Raw genomic sequence first — 18,212 nt, 5'->3', positions numbered from 1 at the left:
TGTGCCAGTCATGACTTGTTCAGGAGACATTTGCTGTTGTCACTCAATGATGCCATCTGGTGCAGTGTATTGTGAAGCTGGGTCAGTGTAGTAGTAGTTGTATTTTATGTCTGTCAGAAATCTACAGTAACTGGTTAGTGATTGAAAATAAATCTAGTTTTTTTAATTTTTTTATAAATGTATGTTTTGTTGTGTCGATGCCATGCTAGTAACTGGATGACCAGATGGGACAGATGGCAGATTCTATAGGATGGGTATTAACCTCAGTGGTGCCCTCCACCGAGGGGCCAAGGGTTAAAACATGTAACCACTGAAAAGTGACTTTGTTATTGTTTCTTTTAATCGCTGCACCTTTTTTGTGTGTGTTATAATGAAATGTGCTGATGAGCACTGGTTGATTTTTTATATATATATATATATATATATATATATATATATATATAAAAAATATATATATATATTGTTACATGTCATTCATTTTAGAAGCAAGCATTGTTGTCAGCATTATTTAATGTTTGTATTTGTTCCTAAAAGTTCTTCTTTTCGCTACATTTTTCTCCTAAACGCTCTTGTCTTCCGTCTCTCTGTGGGATAACAGCAGCCACACTGACAAAGACGGAGATAATCACACTAAGTAGTGAAGGATTAAGACTTTCAGTATGTGCAGTGCTGCTAGGCCTTTGTTCTTTGTAAGCCTTTGGGATATTCTCCCAGTTTGAACTTAAACTTTTTTTTATCTTTTTCTCCATTTATCTTTTCTTTCATGATGTTCTTTAAATCTGTTCTCCGCCTCCCTGCCCCGGGCTAAGTTAGTATTAAAGCACCATGATGGGATGTCTGAGGATAGACATTTGGACCAGGTGAATGTCCATCTGCAGCTCTACCCTCTTTTTTTTTTTTTTTTAACCCGCCTGTCAGTCATGGCTGTCACAGCAGGTGTTGCTAGAGGGCATAAAGAGAGAGTGAGAGAGCGGATAGTACAGGGTAAAGGACAAAATGAAGGTGCACAGATGGAGAGGCTGTTGGGCAAAGTGAAAAGAGGGTGTGTCACAGCTCCAGCCTGTTAATCACACAAAGGAAAAAAAAAAAAAAGGGATAACAAATGGGAAAGAAACTAGCTGAATGAATGAGTCAGCTCTGCCCTCCAAAATACAGCGGCACTCTTGGGTCCATGACGTCAGAGTTGATGAAGGGGGAGAGAGGACAGAGTTTCAGGCTGATAAAGACAGAGAGAGACATTCCTGTCTCTCACCTGACAGATTTGGGTGGCTGCCTGCAGACATGTCGGGACCTTCATGCTTAAAGACACACACACAAACACAAACCTCATTTGGTAACCCTAAACTAGAATTTCCTCCATCAGTGCATATGTGTAATCAAACATAGAGCTGTAGACATACGTTGCTCAGTTCAGCAGGTAAACTTTCTAATAAGGCGCCGTTTTAAAGGTGGATTAACTAATGGCTTTATTAATGCTTGATAAATCATTTACTAATGCTTTTTAGATCAGTTATGAGCTACAGACAAGAATAGCGTTTGCACCGGTCACCTTGGTTTTTTTCCTTTTTCAAAAGTCCACCCATCCATAAGTCAACAGTTATGAATGTTAACTAGACTTGTAAACAGGTCCAAGCACGCTGATGCAACTCTGTGCCAAAGGTGCGCTGACCTGGGTGACCAGGATACGGAGGCCATCACTGGATAGGGCTTAAACAGGTGGTTTAATTTGCATTTGTTTTTTTTTTTTATGCAATCCATCAAGTCTGCAGATATAAATGTTAATATCAATACATTTTGGTCTGGGTTCTTTCCTAAGAAGAGCTGAGAACACAAAACCGGAGGAGGGTAAACTTATTAATGATCCATAACAGAGAGATGGGATGATGACAAATGATTTATTAATCATTAAAGCTAGTAGCTTAAACTTAGAAGTGCTTTATAAAGGGTGTTTATGTTAGAAAGTGCTGCCTAAAAATATGATGCATATTCTCATAGTGGTGTATTTTTGACTTACTGCCTACTATATTTTCAAGAGTTACCTTTTCTCTTCAGCTCTAATTACATAATCACAAAATCTTAGTCACAGTTGGAGCACAGCTGCAGAGTACCTATGCAGTGTATTTTACCCCTCTGTGTGTGTGTGTGTGTGTGTGTGTGTGTGTGTGTGTGTGTGTGTACTCACACAGACAAAGTCTAGTGTAGGATATTTGTTTTCACAGTAATGAGACCGAACTACGGTTGGTTGGATGTATGTTTAGACTACTCTGTCTCCCTCCATGTACACCGGTCATTTACGCTGTCTCCCGCGCTGGACTTTCTCTCTTTCTCTCCTCCTCCTCGCTGTTCCAACAGTCAGAGCTGTCATGCATTTGAGATCATGCAGGTGCTGCCGCCTCCTTCTTTCCAGGAAAGAGTAGAGGCCGGAGAGGGAAACGCAGAGACAAATACTGTAATTGTCTTGTCTTTTTCAGATCGCTCACAGTCTGAGTGAACTTCTTCTCTTGGTGTTTATGCAACATTTTGATTGTGCTTTCTCTCTCTTTGCTTCACACCCAGTCTTTTTTTTATGATTGTATTCTCTAAACCTAATCATCATATTGAGCAGGTTACAGCTTTAGTGTATTGCTTTGAGACACTTGGCATGGCTGTTGCAGGTCTTAAACCCGCGTGACCTTTATTGCCGTGATTGATCACTTTTTGAGCAGTAGACCAGCCTCGGCCCCCTCCCACATGCTCCCTCTCTGTCTCGCTTTATGTCTCCCTCAGTGTAATTGATGTCGGAGCCAACACTGAGATCTGGAGGAGGCATGAGCTAACAATGTGAACATGCCCTTACTTGGCTAAAGCTCCATGTCATTGCACTCTTTTCCTGGAGCACTTCCCTACCGGCGCGGCTGTAGACTTGCACTGGCCCCTAGTGTTTGCCGAGGAGCATTACACCATGTCTGTTTGACAGAGGGTGCATCGGCTTTCTAGATGTCAGAAAGGCACAAGTTAGTAAATGTGAAAGTGCTGAATCAAGTAAAACCTCTTCATACTGCAGATGCATTTGGTTGGTTTGTTTTAGCTGCTTTGATCTGATAAAAAGAAAGCACTTTCAGGAACCTTGTCATGAAAGGTTTATTGTACAGGAGCGGTTCAAGGTTTGGATGGAGTTTTGCCAGATGAGATTCTAGTGCAAATTGCAGACTTCATACAGGATTTTCATTTTCTCTTCATTGGGTGCATCAGTGTGAAACTAATTCTCCTCCGCGTCTCTGGGAGCTCCTGTGGCTGCAAACAGAAACTTGTGTCATCACATACAGAGCTTCAATATGCAAAGTGAATCTCTGCTTTGTTTGACCTCTCATCAGAGTTTGTAGACTTGTCGAGAACTGTTCTGTGCTCCGGTAACAGTCTCTTTTCCCCTCTCTTCCCCTCTCCCTCTACCACTCCCTGTCTCTGCCTCTTTTTTACCAATGTGAAAACACTTCTTAAGAGCCACTTCCTGCCGTTCTCGAACCATTTCCTTCGACTCTATTCCCGACAAGTTTGCTGCTCGTGTCCATTTTTTATAACTTCACTTCCCATTTTTGTGTGTGTGTGTGTGTGTGTGTGTGTGTGTGTGTGTGTGTGTGTGTGTGTGTGTGTGTGTGTGTGTGTGTGTGTGTGTGTGTGTGTGTGTGTGTGTGTGTGTGTGTGTGTGTGTGTGTGTGTGTGTGTGTGTGTAAGCATGCAGATTTTGTCTGTGTCATTGTGGTATTGCATACTGAGTATTAGCTAATTCAGACAAAGCGGCTGTGTATTTGTAAGACAGCGAGGGTGACATTCTCTCTGACACCAAACAGCATCATTGACATGGAAATATCTGGACACAGACATGTGGAGGTTCTTATTCCGCACCAAAACCCACATGCGACAGGCAAGTGGCCACTTTTTCATGTGTGTTTGATGGAAAGTTAGCATCTGTGTGTGTGTGTGTCTCTGTGTGTCTCTGTGTGTGTGTGTGTCTCTGTGTGTGTGTGTGTGTGTGTGTGTGTGTGTGTGTGTGTGTGTGTGTGTGTGTGTGTATGTATATATATATATATATGTGAGTGTCGTGGTGTACTGGGGTGATGGATATGATTGGGACTGGAGACTTGCCCGAAGCTTTAGGCAGCTGTATGTATGTGTGTGTGTGTGTGTGTGGTGTGATATTTTGGGAGGAGAGGAAGGGGTTTCATCTGTGAGGGTGGATGTGGAGCTGAGCTGCCATCTTCTCAGCTGTGAAGTGAGAGCAAACGCAGGAGGACATGTTTATTGTCCACCTCCTCTGACCCTAAATCATAAACAGTTAGTTTTTGCTGGTAGGTTGAAACTCAAACTTCTGTCCTTTCATTCTACAAGTGCAACTGATTTTTTGCTAATCGCGGGACACACATTGTGTTTCTGTGTGCTCAGTAATTTCATCCCCTAGTGTTCACCCCATGCATTGTTGCACTAAATAGTCATACACGCACGATAAAATTGAAACTGTTCAGCCAAAACCGCCTTAACACGTTGAAACAATATGTAGACTCATTTCAGTTTGACGGAGTCTAGTGACTCTGTGCAGTATCTTCAAATGACACCACAGCTTATTTCTGGATGCTCCAAATTCTAGAAATTGCCAGCACCTTCATGTGTGATCAGTCAGATATGAAATTCAAAATTTGCTAAGCAGCAATCATGCAAGTAAACTCAGCTCCCCGCTGCTGCTGTATTGGAGATATCGAGCAGGAAGGAAGTGAGATCGGTTCTAGAAAAGAGGAAGTGAGAACTAGGAGGGAAAAGAGGTTTCCTGTCACTAATGTGATCACGATCATGCCCCTTTCTACCCTCCTCCTCCCTCTCTCTCTGTGTGTGTGTGTGTGTGTGTGTGTGTGTGTGTGTGTGTGTGTGTGTGTGTGTGTGTGTGTGTGTGTGTGTGTGTGTGTGTGTGTGTGTGTGTGTGTGTGTGTGTGTGTGTGTGTGTGTGTGTGTGTGTGTGTGTGTGTGTGCGTGGTGTACCTGTGAGGATAATTGTGTATTTATGTCCACTACTTCTGTAGGGGAGGATACCTTTTTTTATTTTTCTTAATGTAAATACATATGTTCTCTGTAACCTATGTTAACACAACCATGCTCCCCTCCTAGCACCAGTCTCATATTACCTGGATAGAGAGGGACTTTGCCAATATTAGAGGCCAGGTAAGCTCTGACCACTTGTGCAGCTACTTTATGTCGGGTCAGTCTGCAGCTCCTCCCTCGCTAAGCAAACACACCCCAGCTTTACTGCTGCTTACGGTAACATGTCTGCATTTTATCCACTTCACTCTAATGCACTTTTTTTTCATTTTCGTCTCTGGAAATTTAATTCAGCAATTTAAAAAAAAAAAAAAAAAGGCTAAAAACAACTTCGCTCAAGTGCAATGCAGTGCAACGAAATGTTGGTGAAAGCTACGTCTGCTGAAAGCTCGATTATGCCACAGTTTGGTCAAGAGAGAAGTTGACTCATGCTCTGGTTTTAAATGGATGTGCAATGGCCTGTTCTGTCTTACGTATTTGTAGAGAGCAATAAAGTGAGAGATGGAGGGAAGGAAAAGAGTAAGAGGGCACTTTAGGAGTGGTGAGGGCTTTTTTTAAGAGACAGGATGGGCAGGAATAGACTGTTATGAGAGGGAAGAGAAGGACATGCCTGGCCAGAGGCAGGAAAATCTCTGTCATCCGCAGGCAGTGAGATGTCTGAATCGTCACCTCAGCCTCCCCCCTTCCTCCCCCCTTCCTCCAGCTTCTCACTCTGTTGAATTGTGGGTAAAAAGAAGTTGCACAGAGTTGGGTTTTGGAGTCAAGGTAGTTGTGGTAGCTGCGTTATTTTCAATCATGGGAGCAGAGAAAAAATCAATTTCCACCACTCTTTTTGTTGTTGTTGTTTCATTCTCCCCCAACCCCTCTCTCTCTCTCTTTCTCTCTCTCTCTCTCTCTCTCTCTCTCTCTCTCTCTCTCTCTCTCTCTCTCTCTCTCTCTCTCTCTCTCTCTCTCTCTCTCTCTCTCTCTTTCTCTCTCTCTCTCTCTCTCTCTCTCTCTCCTGCTCTTGCTTTCGCTCTCACTCTCTTGCTCTCTCTGCCGCAAATGTGTGTGTGTGGGGCTGGCTGGGTGCAGGACTGTGAGAATAAGAGCAGGCTCTTCCTTCCTGCATGCTTTGGTTCCAGTTCACTTCAGATGCAGTCAGTCACTGAGGACACACCAGGCTAATCAGACCAACAGAGAGAGAGAGAGAGAGAGAGAGAGAGGGGAAGACAGAGGGAGGACAACAGCGATAATGGAAGAGAAAATGAAGATGAAGAGTTAATAAAAAATACAGCAGGAGGCCCCTGCAGAGAGAATAGATAAAGGGCAGAGGCTGAGAGATTTATTTTTTCTATATTAACCTGCGGTTCACAGAACTAATCCTAACATGGGTGCACAGATGAGTCTAAAGGGTGCTCGTGGCAAGATGAGGTGAGGTTTAAGGTGATTTTTGTGAGGTAGAACGGTGTTTGTCTTGTTATGGACATGGGTAGGATGATAAAACAGTCTGAGAGATGCTGAGATGGAGAAGGACAGGAGAAAGTTCAGCCTGTTGAACTTTCTGACCCTCTACTTGTCCAAAAAGAACAAAGCGTCGCCCGGCAGCCCTGCTCTTTGTCACAGCTGCAGAACACCAGCTGCGACAGACAACAGCAGCGACACTTTACCTGCACCAAGGAACCCCTGGACGGTAAAGTGACACCTCCTCATGTTGGCATCTTGATCAAATTTGGGTAGTCTCCACGGAGCTGTTAGTGGTGTTTTGATCTTTTTAAGCTGGGAAGTGGAATTGTATTATCACTGCAAAGACGTTGCTGTGCTACATGCTGTTATTGGTGGTTGTTTTTAAAAAACAAGGGTGCAGCTGAAAGTCTGCATGTTCTAGTCTGGTTTCCTGTTGTCAAATAAACTCCCAGGCTGTAGTGGTTTATGGTGCATTGTCGAAACTTTTATCATGTTGCCATTGTTTTCATAAGTCTCTCAGTCTTACAGAATCATTTTTAAGGGCTGTATCTACTGATTATTTTCATTAATCTGATCATTTATTTCTTCATCTCATCCATTGGTTCATATTTACAGTGTCAGAAAATAGTGCAAAATACCCTTCCTGACTTTTCACAGCAGAAAGTTGAAGGTGAATGTGGCATTTTCTGCTTGATGAATAACTCAAATGATGAATCACAAAAATAAGTTTTTAATTAATGAACAAATTAACCCACTAACTGATTAATCAAATAATAGTTTGATCTTAAATTTAAAAAAAAAAAAAAAAGAAGAACACAGCTTCATATTTATGGTGTTTTTATTTGATAAACGCCGTATACGACTGTTTACGGTGAAGTTTGTAAAAAAAATAAATTAATTAATTAATTTTAAAAAATCTATTTTGATATGATAATTTCAACTCTACTGTGTCAGTTGCACTGAGCATCAAGCCCATAGATTAAAATGTACTGTCTATAATTAGGTGCACATGATAATTGGCTAAATTGAAAGATGTCCTACTTTCCAGGCCCAAATTTTTTACATGAAACTCTGGAAGGAGCTGTGAACTTCCTGGTTGAAAAGCTGAAAAAAAAACGGTTTCCCACCAACCGCAAAGTTAAATTAAAAATGCAACCTACAGTGTAACCATAGTACTGTGCCTCGGTGTAGCTCTGTGGTGTGAAACTCGGGAGATTATAAGCACAAAGAAGTGAGTCTTGGTCTCTAGAAAAGCGACTACTTGTTGTTGTTGTTGTTATTGATGTTGATGCTTTGATACGTCTCTGTAGGGTGTTGATGAGTTTCGGGTTAGGTTGACACCAGGTTCATGTGGTGGAGTTCTCACCAGTGCCAACAGTGCTCCACCCAAAAGTCTCAGAACAAAGAGGCCAGCTTGAGGTTAAACAACGTTTATGTCCAAAAGTCCAAAAACAACAAATAAAATGAACCGTTGGAGGTGTTCTGCATCGCATTTTTACAAGTTCGCAAGTGTCACAGTCATTTACTTTTATTTTATGTTGCAGTCATCATCACTTCCAGAAACCTCTTTAAAAATAAACACACACATGCACACACACACACACACACACACACACACACACACACACACACACACACACACACACACACACACACACACACACACACACACACACACACTGTACCCACTGGGTGTAATCGCTCATTCTTACACACACACACGTCTCTCTTTGCTGTGCTTCCTCTTTCTGAGCGTTTTATTTTGATGTACCGCTATTCACAGCAGATGACACTGCTATGTCACAACTGTGCTCTCTGATATCTTCTGTCCTTCGCACAGTCTTTACAATCACATGGTGTCCTTATCGTTTTACCCATTTGTTCAGTGTTCACTGACTGTCTTTATATTCTTTTCCCCTCTGTTTTGTACACTTCAGGAAGATGGAGACATCAAGGAGATCAACATTACCCATGTGGTCAAAGAGGGCTCAGAGAAGGCTGATGCCTCTCAGTTTGAGCTGCTCAAAGTTTTGGGACAGGGATCCTTTGGCAAGGTAACGCACATAACTCACAGCTTCTCTTTCTGCTGCTCCCTCTGCTCGTTCTTCTCCCTCCTTTGCACATTCACACTCTCAAACCTTCATCTGATATAACAGGGTTTCGTGGTGTGTGTTTTTTTGTTTTTTTTCGTACATATTGCAGGTGTTCCTGGTGCGAAAGGTGACCCCTCCAGATGCCAACCAACTCTACGCCATGAAGGTCCTCAAGAAGGCCACACTTAAAGGTACAGTCGCATGTGAGGTGACTGAATGGTGTCCTCACAGTGGCACAGTCCTCGCAAAAGGTTCCCATAACTGAAAGGTTTGAATTTTCATAAAGGGTGATTTTCAAAAAGCTTTTTCTTTTACTTCGCTCATCTTCAGGTGGAAGGACCCTCACAGTTTCACGTAAAAGACTGTATGCTTTTCCTGTAACTCAACTACACACAGTAACATGTTGGTATAGTGAGACCACCACCGCTTGATGTGGTTTTTTTTCATCTTTGCACCTGGATGATGTTGCCATTCTTCTCAAAAAACATCAATGCGTTTGTTCACATAGTCCCCCCAAGTCCATGTGGTTAGTCTCAAATGTGCAGATTTTATTTGCATCTTTAAATTCTGACATGAGCGTTTAGTGAGCTGTGGTGTAGGAATATACAACTGGATTCACTTTACTCACGTTCACTTACAACAGAGCGAGGTCAACAAAATCACTCTCCTGCTGAAGGCTCATCAACATGTATACGACAATGAATCGCTGTCTACTTGACTATAGACGACAGTGGGTTACAGTTCAAGTTAAAGGTTTATACACACACACACTAAACTCTGTATTCTTACTCACCCTTTAGTGAGAGACCGTGTGAGGACCAAGATGGAGAGAGACATCCTGGCAGATGTCAACCACCCATTTGTTGTCAAACTGCACTATGGTGAGTCAGCCTGAAGCTTTATTTCTCTTTACTTCTCAAAGCTAGAAAACATTTATTGGATCTGCTGATTCTATCAGTGTTTTGTTGGAGAGGATTTTCTTCAGTCATGTTTTCTGACTTACAGTTGAATCCAATTTGAATGAAAGTTGTGTGTGTTTGTAGCTTTCCAAACTGAAGGGAAATTGTACTTGATCCTGGACTTCCTCAGAGGAGGAGATCTCTTCACCAGACTCTCTAAAGAGGTGAGAGTGATTAGATCCTGATGTTTTGCTGACCAGGCTTTATTTCCTTCAGTCCACTTACAGTATATATCTTACTTGGTATTAAATATTTATCCAATTTTTCTCTGGCTCTAATGGTGTTATTCTTTTTCACTGTCATGCTGTGTGTGTGTGTGCGTCTCCCAGGTGATGTTCACAGAGGAGGATGTGAAGTTTTATCTGGCAGAGCTGGCATTAGGACTGGACCACCTCCACAGCCTGGGCATAATTTACAGAGACCTTAAACCTGAAAAGTAAGAGACAGCGACAGAAAAGGAATCTTACACAAACCAATTTGATGAACAATGGATATCTGGATCTGCCGGAGTCACGTGACATACGACAGCACCGCTGACCTTTCAATTAACCCAGTAAATATGTTAAAACGGCACTGAGCATCAGAGAGAATTCCTCAGAGATGATACAGTTTTTTACATTTGCAAAATCAAATCTCAGGAGAATCAATCCCCAACTGGAATAATACGTCAGCCGTGTGTGTTCTTGTAATCTTTATGGAAAAGCTTTTATTCCTGCTGCAGTGCTCTCTGAAGAGGCTTTTATTTGGAGTAATCTAATGAATGATGCAACAGCCAAGAACCTGGACAAACAGTGAACCATTTATTCAATGCTTAGTATTATATCCAAACCTATTTACTCTGTGATAGATACTTTAAAGGCACCTGGTGGAATTTTTATCATTCCTCACCACAATGTGATGTGTGTGTGTGTGTGTGTGTGTGTGCGTGTGTGCGTGTGTGTGTGTGTGTGCGTGTGTGTGTGTGTGTGTCTTTTAAGCACTAACAAACATTATGAATGCAAACCTACCTCACTGAACATTTGCAAATCCTTTTTAAGTATTGAACCATGCATCGTTTTACATCCACTTGCCGTCTTCTTTTCTCCATTTTAATTGCTCCTTTTTTACAGTACATTAGTGCCGCCGGCTGTTGATGTTCATTCGCCAAGCTCTGCTGTTCCCATGTGCTTGTGGCGTGCATGTGCGCACAACACCATTCAGATTTTTCAGTCATTACTCCACAGTGCTGCTGGTGATCCAAAAAGTCAGCAAGAGTCCCATTAAGTTGTAAATGTGGTTATTATATTTTGCGATAAGCCAGACTACAGCAGAGCAAAGCCACAGATAAAGGGAAGTTGAGTCTAAATTGGTACGAGTGTCTGCAGTGTGTGATGAAATGTTCAAACCTTCTTAGACGTTCATTTTTCTTACATTTGACAATGATTTCTTTCAGCATTCTCCTGGATGAGGAAGGCCATATCAAACTCACAGGTGAGGCTCCTGCTCCTACTTTTATACCCAGTCTCTCTACCAGGCACACACACTTTCTTCTCAGCAACCTTCTCGACCGTCATTACTCACCATGTGGTGACAGCTTTATCTCGCTGACTCACGATATCTGCATATGGGCCTGTATGTGTACCCCAGGTTAATTATTACACTTTATCTTATCGTTGTCCATAATCATGGCCATTTATTTACTCCGGGTCCTGTCGCCATCGAAGCAAAGGTGACCTTAGGAGGCTTTAGGGAGGCAATATAACAAGTAATACTGATGAAGCCTCCGAGGGACAAACACAGACAAAGATAAAGTGTTGTAAGATGAAATATGAGATTTATCTTAAAGCTGCCTTTGCTTTGTAGATTAATGTCTGGGATCTTTTATTCACTTCATCATGTTGGTAATTGAAAATCTGAACTGTGCTGTTACGTAAAAGAGTCAAAAGAAGCCCGTTACTCAGCTCCAATATTAAGACACGGATTCAGATTGACAGAATAAAGTAGTACAGTATTGTGGGATGCTATATTCTGATGCTGTGTCGTGGTGCACTGACTGTACCTTCTGTATTTCTTCAGATTTTGGTTTGTGTAAAGAAGCCATTGATCATGAGAAGAAAGCTTATTCCTTCTGTGGAACTGTGGAGTACATGGCACCAGAGGTTGTGAACAGGCAGGGACACATCCACAGCGCCGACTGGTGGTCATTTGGAGTACTAATGGTAAAAAAATTAAAAATAAATCATCTTTTTGCTTTTAGGTTGCTTTTAAGACAAGAGTAGTAAATGATTATTGTGTCTTATATTGTAAATGCTTGTTGTGTGTCCTCTCTCCCAGTTTGAGATGTTGACAGGAGCGCTGCCATTTCAAGGGAAGGACCGCAAAGAAACTATGAACCTCATTCTGAAGTGAGTGTCCTCTGGATGGAAGGAGAATCTGACACAGAAGCCCGTTGTTGCATGCAGTAGCTATTGGAAAAAAAAAAACGCTCACTTGATTTCTGGAGAAATAATTTAAGCTGGGTGTCGTCTGTCTCTCCCTGCAGGGCACGTCTGGGAATGCCTCAGTTCCTGAGTGCAGAGGCCCAGTCTCTGCTTCGGGCTTTGTTCAAGAGAAACCCTGCCAACAGACTGGGTTAGTATCAGATCATGAACATGGCTGTCACATATGGCAGCATATATGCTTGTTTGACACAGTTTCGTGGATGAAGGGTTGAGACCGGCCCTGTGTTTGTTCTTTGATTGAGATTCATGCTGCTAAATGCGGATGTTTTGCTCACAGGATCTGGCGCCGACGGTGCAGAGGAGATCAAACGACACGGTTTCTTCTCCACCATAGACTGGAATGTGAGTGTGTGACTGTTAATAATATTTGAATATATGCACAGTGAAAAATAAAATGAGCAGCCGTGGTACTCTGTGCTCACCTGTATGGTGTGAGTGAAGGTCTTTTATTCCTTTCAGAAACTCTTCAGGAGAGAAGTCAAGCCTCCATTCAGACCAGCAGTGGCGCGTCCGGACGATACTTTCTACTTTGACTCTGAGTTCACCTCCCGCACCCCTAAAGGTCAGAGGTCAAAGCTGAGAGTTTGACTGTGCTGTTTTATGAAATGACTCCATGTCTAATTCCTATCAGGTTTTTCCTCCCTGAAAGCAGTTCAGTGGAAGCTGAAAAAACAAATCAAAACAGGATTATGTTTATTTAAAGGAGACACAGTGTTGATGACACTGGTCGCAACACCAATAAAACGCAGTAACACTTAATTATAACAGTGCTTGTTAAAAAATGCCTAGTTTGAAAGTGTGGTTTATTGTGGCTTCTTTGTCTCTCTTTTTCAACACGTGACCTTGCATTATTATATTACAGATTCTCCTGGCGTGCCGCCGAGTGCCGGAGCTCACCAGCTCTTCAGAGGCTTCAGTTTCATCGCGTCGACTCTGTTGGAAGAGGAAGGCTCAGTGGAGCCAGTGCAGCCTCCGCCACATCCAGTGGTCCAGGTGAGACTGCAGCTAACTGTAGCAGTGTAACTGTTCACACACAGCACAGCGTGTTGTTATATAGCAGTTGTGTCGGTTCTCGCGGGTGATGACGGGACGGAGGAGGGAAAGACAGGCATATGCAGATATGTGTAAGGTGTGTGTGAGGCAGAGAGGAAGAATAAGGGAATGACGTGGCATCAGATCCTCTTTGACGCCTTGCAGCAGCAGGAATTAACTGCACATGGTAGAGTGAGAAAGACAGTTTTACAACCAGAGAGACAGAAAATGTTTCTAGAAATGGATTCAACTGCCTCCCGAAAACCTTCAGCATTCCTCCGGCTTGTCGGCTCTGTCAGTCCGTCACGCCTCCCCATTCACGGCCTCTCTTCAAATTTCAACTCTTCCTCTGCAGCAGTTACACGGGAAGAACCTGCTGTTCAGCGACGGCTACGTATTGAAGGAAGATATCGGCATGGGCTCCTTCTCTGTCTGTAAACGATGTATCCACAAGGCCACCAACACAGAATATGCTGTCAAGGTACCAACACACGCTACACAGAACAATATCTGCTCTGACTGTTATTTCAACAATTTTTGCATACCGCTCAAGGACAGATGCTAAATCATTTTATCATATACTTTATTTGTTAAAATGAGAGCTTGGTGTGACTGTGACTTATGATTGACAGATGATTGACAAGACCAGTACAGACCCCTCTGAGGAGATAGAGATTCTACTAAGATATGGGCAGCACCCCAACATCATAACACTGAAGGATGTGAGTATAAAAACGCACATTTTTCATTTTTCATCACACTATTGTTTGCCTCGGGTGTTAATTGCACTGAATGTCACAGTTGGTGATGTGATAATGTGTGTGTGTGTGCGTGTGTGTTTCTGTCTCAGGTGTACGATAACGGTAAGCAGGTGTTCCTGGTGACCGAGCTGATGCGCGGCGGCGAGCTGCTGGATCGGATCCTCAAACAGAAGTTCTTCTCGGAGAGAGAGGCCAGCGCTGTGCTTCACACCATCACCAGGACTGTAGAGTACCTGCACTCACAGGGGGTGAGGACCACCAGCACTAGCTCCTTACTCCTGAGTCCCTTATTCCTTATTGATGGTGACTGATGAACTTATTAGTCACAGGAAGTTTCGCTTTGTTGGAGTTGAAACACCTCTTTAATGTCTTGGATTTGTTTCCTTTTTATTTAAAAAATCGTGTTATAAAACATGTGTCGATCTTCACTTTGAGCATTAAAAAATGAGTAAGCATCAGGTTGAAAAAGTAAATATACAGCAATCAGAATCAAAAACAGATACAATTTTTTATACAAATACAATTTGCAATGCATCGCTTAAAAAAAATAATGTTTTGTTTTTTTGTTTAGTTTTTTTGCTTGGAGGTGCATATAGTTCATTTTATTCTTCCCTCCTGTGCGCTCTTGTTCTCCAGGTGGTGCACAGAGACCTGAAGCCCAGCAACATCCTCTATGTTGACGAGTCAGGGAATCCAGAGTCGATCAGGATCTGTGACTTCGGGTTTGCTAAGCAGCTGCGTGCCAACAACGGCCTGCTGATGACCCCGTGCTACACTGCTAACTTTGTGGCGCCTGAGGTGAGCCGGTCTCATGCAGTCAGTCTTGTACACTTAAGGCTGAAGGAACTGTCTCTAACTGAAAACCATGACTGATGAATTGAAACATGACAGTGTCAGACACTGAAATAAAATGTGCGACTATCTCTGACTATATTAAAGGTGTTGAAGCGTCAGGGTTATGATGAAGGATGTGACATCTGGAGTCTGGGAGTCTTACTGTACACCATGCTGGCCGGGTAAATAGAAACACTCAAACCCTCGTCTGAAACAGATCTCCATCTCTCACTGCCCGTCACATTCACTCTATCATCTGTCTACTTTTATGTCGCCAGTTTTACTCCATTTGCCAACGGACCCGAGGACACCCCCAATGAGATCCTGAACAGGATAGGCAACGGTCACTTCAGCCTGACCGGTGGCGACTGGAACACTGTGTCTGATGCGGCCAAGGTAGAGCTCCACACCTGACTAACGGCTCTTTCTTTCTCCCATTCCTCAGAGATTACCACAGTCTCCCCCTCCTGTCTCTTTGCACCGTTGATATTTAATGTGTGTTCGCTTTAGGACCTTGTGTCCAAGATGCTTCATGTGGATCCTCATCAGAGGCTGACTGCTAGGCAGGTCCTCAAGCACCCATGGATTGTTCAGAGAGACAAACTACCCAACAGTCAGCTCCCTCACCAGGACCCCAAGCTGGTCAAGGTAATACAGTCATAACAGTTAAGGTTTTTGACTTACAGTGGTGTCATATGAATTTGGATTGAAAGTTAAAAATTCCACTTTTCAGACTTTGTAGACATTTAGACTTTTTAAAATGCATCACACATTATGTTAAGCATTAAAAAAAGCTGGTGTAGACAAAGAGCAATAAGGTAAAATAAATTGGAAATTGGAATTTTTGTTGTGTTTTAATAAAGCCAATAATTACTCAATAACATCGAAAATGTTTTCCGGTTATCAGCTTATCCTATACCCAAATTCTGGATAGTTACAATGGTTATTTTTGGACACAATCACCACGTTGCTGTTTATGCACAGGGTGCGATGGCGGCCACCTACTCTGCCCTGAAGAACTCCCAACCAACTCCAGAGCTCAAGCCCATCGAGAGCTCCTTCCTAGCCCAGAGGCGTGTCAAGAAGCTTCCCTCCACCTCCCTGTAGAGACTCAAAACAACCAGTCATCTCACTGGAGGCCGACCAAAACCGCACCTCCTGGCTCCAAACCACCCGGTCATCTTGCTCGGGGACTCACTGTCCACTCGTCACTACCAGCCAAGGAACACTGACTGTGGTCCTGCCCCCCCCCATTCTTGTGACCTCAGTTGTCCTGCTCTTGCCATCATCCTTGTTTGGGCTCGTCAAGCTGCTGTTAGCCAGTCTCCTTGGACTAGGAAAAGATCGTGAAGATGGATGGGAGCGATGAGGGCAAAAAAAAAAAAGGAAAGAAAAATATGGGTGCAGGTTTTCTTTGATGTATTAGTGCCGTGTGGCTGTACGTGTGAGTGAGTGTGTGTGTGTGTGAGAGAGTTCGTTTGTGCATGAACTGCCACAGAGTGGATGCAGCCACGTTTTCGATTGTGACAAAGAAAGTTTTCTCTCCTCATCGTTGCTGTAACCGGTTGTCATTCAGCTTGCTGCACGCCTGTCTGTCTGCCTGTTTCGTTGTCCGTCTCCCTGTTATTTTTGTAAAGTTGATGAGCTTTATATTACCGGTTGTGCTGCCAAATCAACCTGTGCCGACAGCACAAAACCACAGTACTGTCCAACTGCTGTTAAATGTTTTTGAAAGAGCATTATTAATATGAATATGAAACATTTCTGCCATAAATGCCTCTTTGGCTTTGGTACAGCCAGAATATGGGGATTCTGGAAAATGTCAAATGCTGATGTTTTGGTTAATGTCAATCTATGCTTGTATTTTGTTTTACAGAGAGCAAGTGTGTGTGTGTGTGTGTGTGTGTGTGTGTGTGTGTGCGTGCGTGTGCGTGTGTGTGGGGGTGGGGGGGTGTCAGTTGCATGACTTGCAGTGTGAGTGTGTGCGTGAGTGTATGTTCTGTCTCGCTGGATGCTGCAGGGTCATGTGCATGGTCCGGTGACGTGATGATGTCATGTGGCTTCCTTGTTTCTCTCCTCTCCCTCTTTCTCTGCTTGGTCCATCTGCTGGCAACCATTTGAGATGTCTGTTATTTTTATTACTACAAAAACTAGTAAAATAGGTGGCTTTCTGTGAAAGAAAACTTGCCCAAGGAACAATGTGGCATGTTAAAATTCTATATTTGCTTTGTTTTCCTGTTTTTTCCAGTTTCTTTTTTCTTTTTTTTCCCACTGTGTTTCTTGGATAATGCATATCGGATGCTGTTTCCTGTGTTGGCTGCTTTTGTTGTTGATTTGTTTTTTTTCTTTTTGTCCAAAGAAAGTTGTGATTTAAAATAGTGAAAGACATGCTGAGCACATCACAGTCTGTGGACGTTACGCCATACAGGTCTCTTCTTCTGTTTTCAAAGTGTAAGGAGGAAAGGCTGGCCGTTGTCTTTATGGAATTGAGCTCTCAGAGGCAGCCTCTCTCTCCCCCTTAAATTCTCTGTCAAGTCACTGGTTGTTAATATCACACAGACCTACTCTCAGTGTGGAGTATCTTCACCAGTATTGTGTTGAACTTTTTTTTTTTTTTCCATTCATGATCTTTGAATTTCCATTCATGCTGTTAATTGGCTGACTTGTTTTCATTTTTATGAACACTGAATTCGAGACACCCTGAAGAATAGTAAAAGTGTGCGTCATTGTAAGTAGCTTCATAGGGTAGGTCCTGCTTTCAGCTCAGTGCCTAGGCCTACAGGTGAGGCAGAATGTCTTACATGGAAAACGCATGAAAACAAACCAAGCAGCCAGAAGATACTCCGCACGTGTAGAAGAGAAGACCTGTGTGGCTAGATAATCTATGAACCAGCTGTCTTACCTCAAAAGGGATCAAAGTTATATTATAATTCTTGTTTGGTGGCAAAACTCTCCCTCCTTTGACTAAATTTATGGTAAGATGTTATTGTATGATAAAGATGAAGATTTTTATATCTTACAAATATTAAAAAATTCAGTTGCTACGACAAACTGTCTCTCTCGTTCTGTTTTAGTTGTGTCTTAAATGAGGACTCCAGTGATTATTAATATTACACTTCCATAAAGTAAGGGGACTCACAATTGACAGATTTGATCCAAAAGTGCTGGATCCTACATTTCCCATAATCCAACCAATAACATCAAGAGCACCAAGAACACCTCCATCCTTCAAACTTCACAACCTAAACATATCACAAAGGTTTTCTTTACAATTTCTCTAAACCCAAACTTATATAACCATGATCTCATCATTACAGTTATTTTATTTTGAAAGGTCCTCAAGAGCCACAGAGGACATTTTACTACAGGCTGAGGAGTACGACTATTATGAATGAAAACGTTTTCCCATTTACTCTGTGACATGACTATGGCTCCATGACTTTCCTTCTTGGAGACCCGGTCTAAGTTAATGATTGTTTATGTTCTCAGGATGTATAGTTCGATACGTTGTATTGGTATCCGCAGTGATGCTGACCTTATTAA

At 42.6% G+C, this 18,212-nt stretch overlaps 1 protein-coding gene across 4 annotated transcripts in view; it reads left to right on the top strand.

Moving 5' to 3' along the window:
* Positions 1-17,720, top strand: part of rps6ka1 (ribosomal protein S6 kinase a, polypeptide 1) — a 48,080-nt gene extending 30,360 nt beyond the window's left edge. The window contains exons 1-22 of one of the 4 annotated variants that reach the window (XM_056393004.1): positions 3,771-3,901; positions 5,134-5,187; positions 8,448-8,564; positions 8,713-8,794; positions 9,404-9,484; positions 9,647-9,726; positions 9,892-9,998; positions 10,995-11,032; positions 11,618-11,760; positions 11,876-11,946; positions 12,084-12,172; positions 12,320-12,384; positions 12,502-12,604; positions 12,905-13,035; positions 13,430-13,555; positions 13,707-13,796; positions 13,925-14,083; positions 14,472-14,633; positions 14,775-14,851; positions 14,948-15,065; positions 15,180-15,317; positions 15,654-17,720. In XM_056393004.1, coding sequence (XP_056248979.1) covers positions 3,860-3,901; positions 5,134-5,187; positions 8,448-8,564; positions 8,713-8,794; positions 9,404-9,484; positions 9,647-9,726; positions 9,892-9,998; positions 10,995-11,032; positions 11,618-11,760; positions 11,876-11,946; positions 12,084-12,172; positions 12,320-12,384; positions 12,502-12,604; positions 12,905-13,035; positions 13,430-13,555; positions 13,707-13,796; positions 13,925-14,083; positions 14,472-14,633; positions 14,775-14,851; positions 14,948-15,065; positions 15,180-15,317; positions 15,654-15,776 — 2,196 coding nt within the window. In that variant the 5' untranslated portion in view covers positions 3,771-3,859 and the 3' untranslated portion in view covers positions 15,777-17,720. Of the gene's footprint in view, positions 1-3,770; positions 3,902-5,133; positions 5,188-6,134; positions 6,737-8,447; positions 8,565-8,712; positions 8,795-9,403; positions 9,485-9,646; positions 9,727-9,891; positions 9,999-10,994; positions 11,033-11,617; positions 11,761-11,875; positions 11,947-12,083; positions 12,173-12,319; positions 12,385-12,501; positions 12,605-12,904; positions 13,036-13,429; positions 13,556-13,706; positions 13,797-13,924; positions 14,084-14,471; positions 14,634-14,774; positions 14,852-14,947; positions 15,066-15,179; positions 15,318-15,653 lie in introns of those variants that run through there. The other 3 variants (XM_056393002.1, XM_056393001.1, XM_056393003.1) reach the window with 3 other exon arrangements.
* The last annotated feature ends 492 nt before the right edge of the window (positions 17,721-18,212 follow it).

Source organism: Seriola aureovittata, chromosome 13 (assembly GCF_021018895.1).
Source record: "Seriola aureovittata isolate HTS-2021-v1 ecotype China chromosome 13, ASM2101889v1, whole genome shotgun sequence".
Taxonomy (NCBI): domain Eukaryota; kingdom Metazoa; phylum Chordata; class Actinopteri; order Carangiformes; family Carangidae; genus Seriola; species Seriola aureovittata.
Note: the sequence above shows the minus strand (reverse complement) of the source record. Positions and strands in the feature narration are given on the sequence as shown.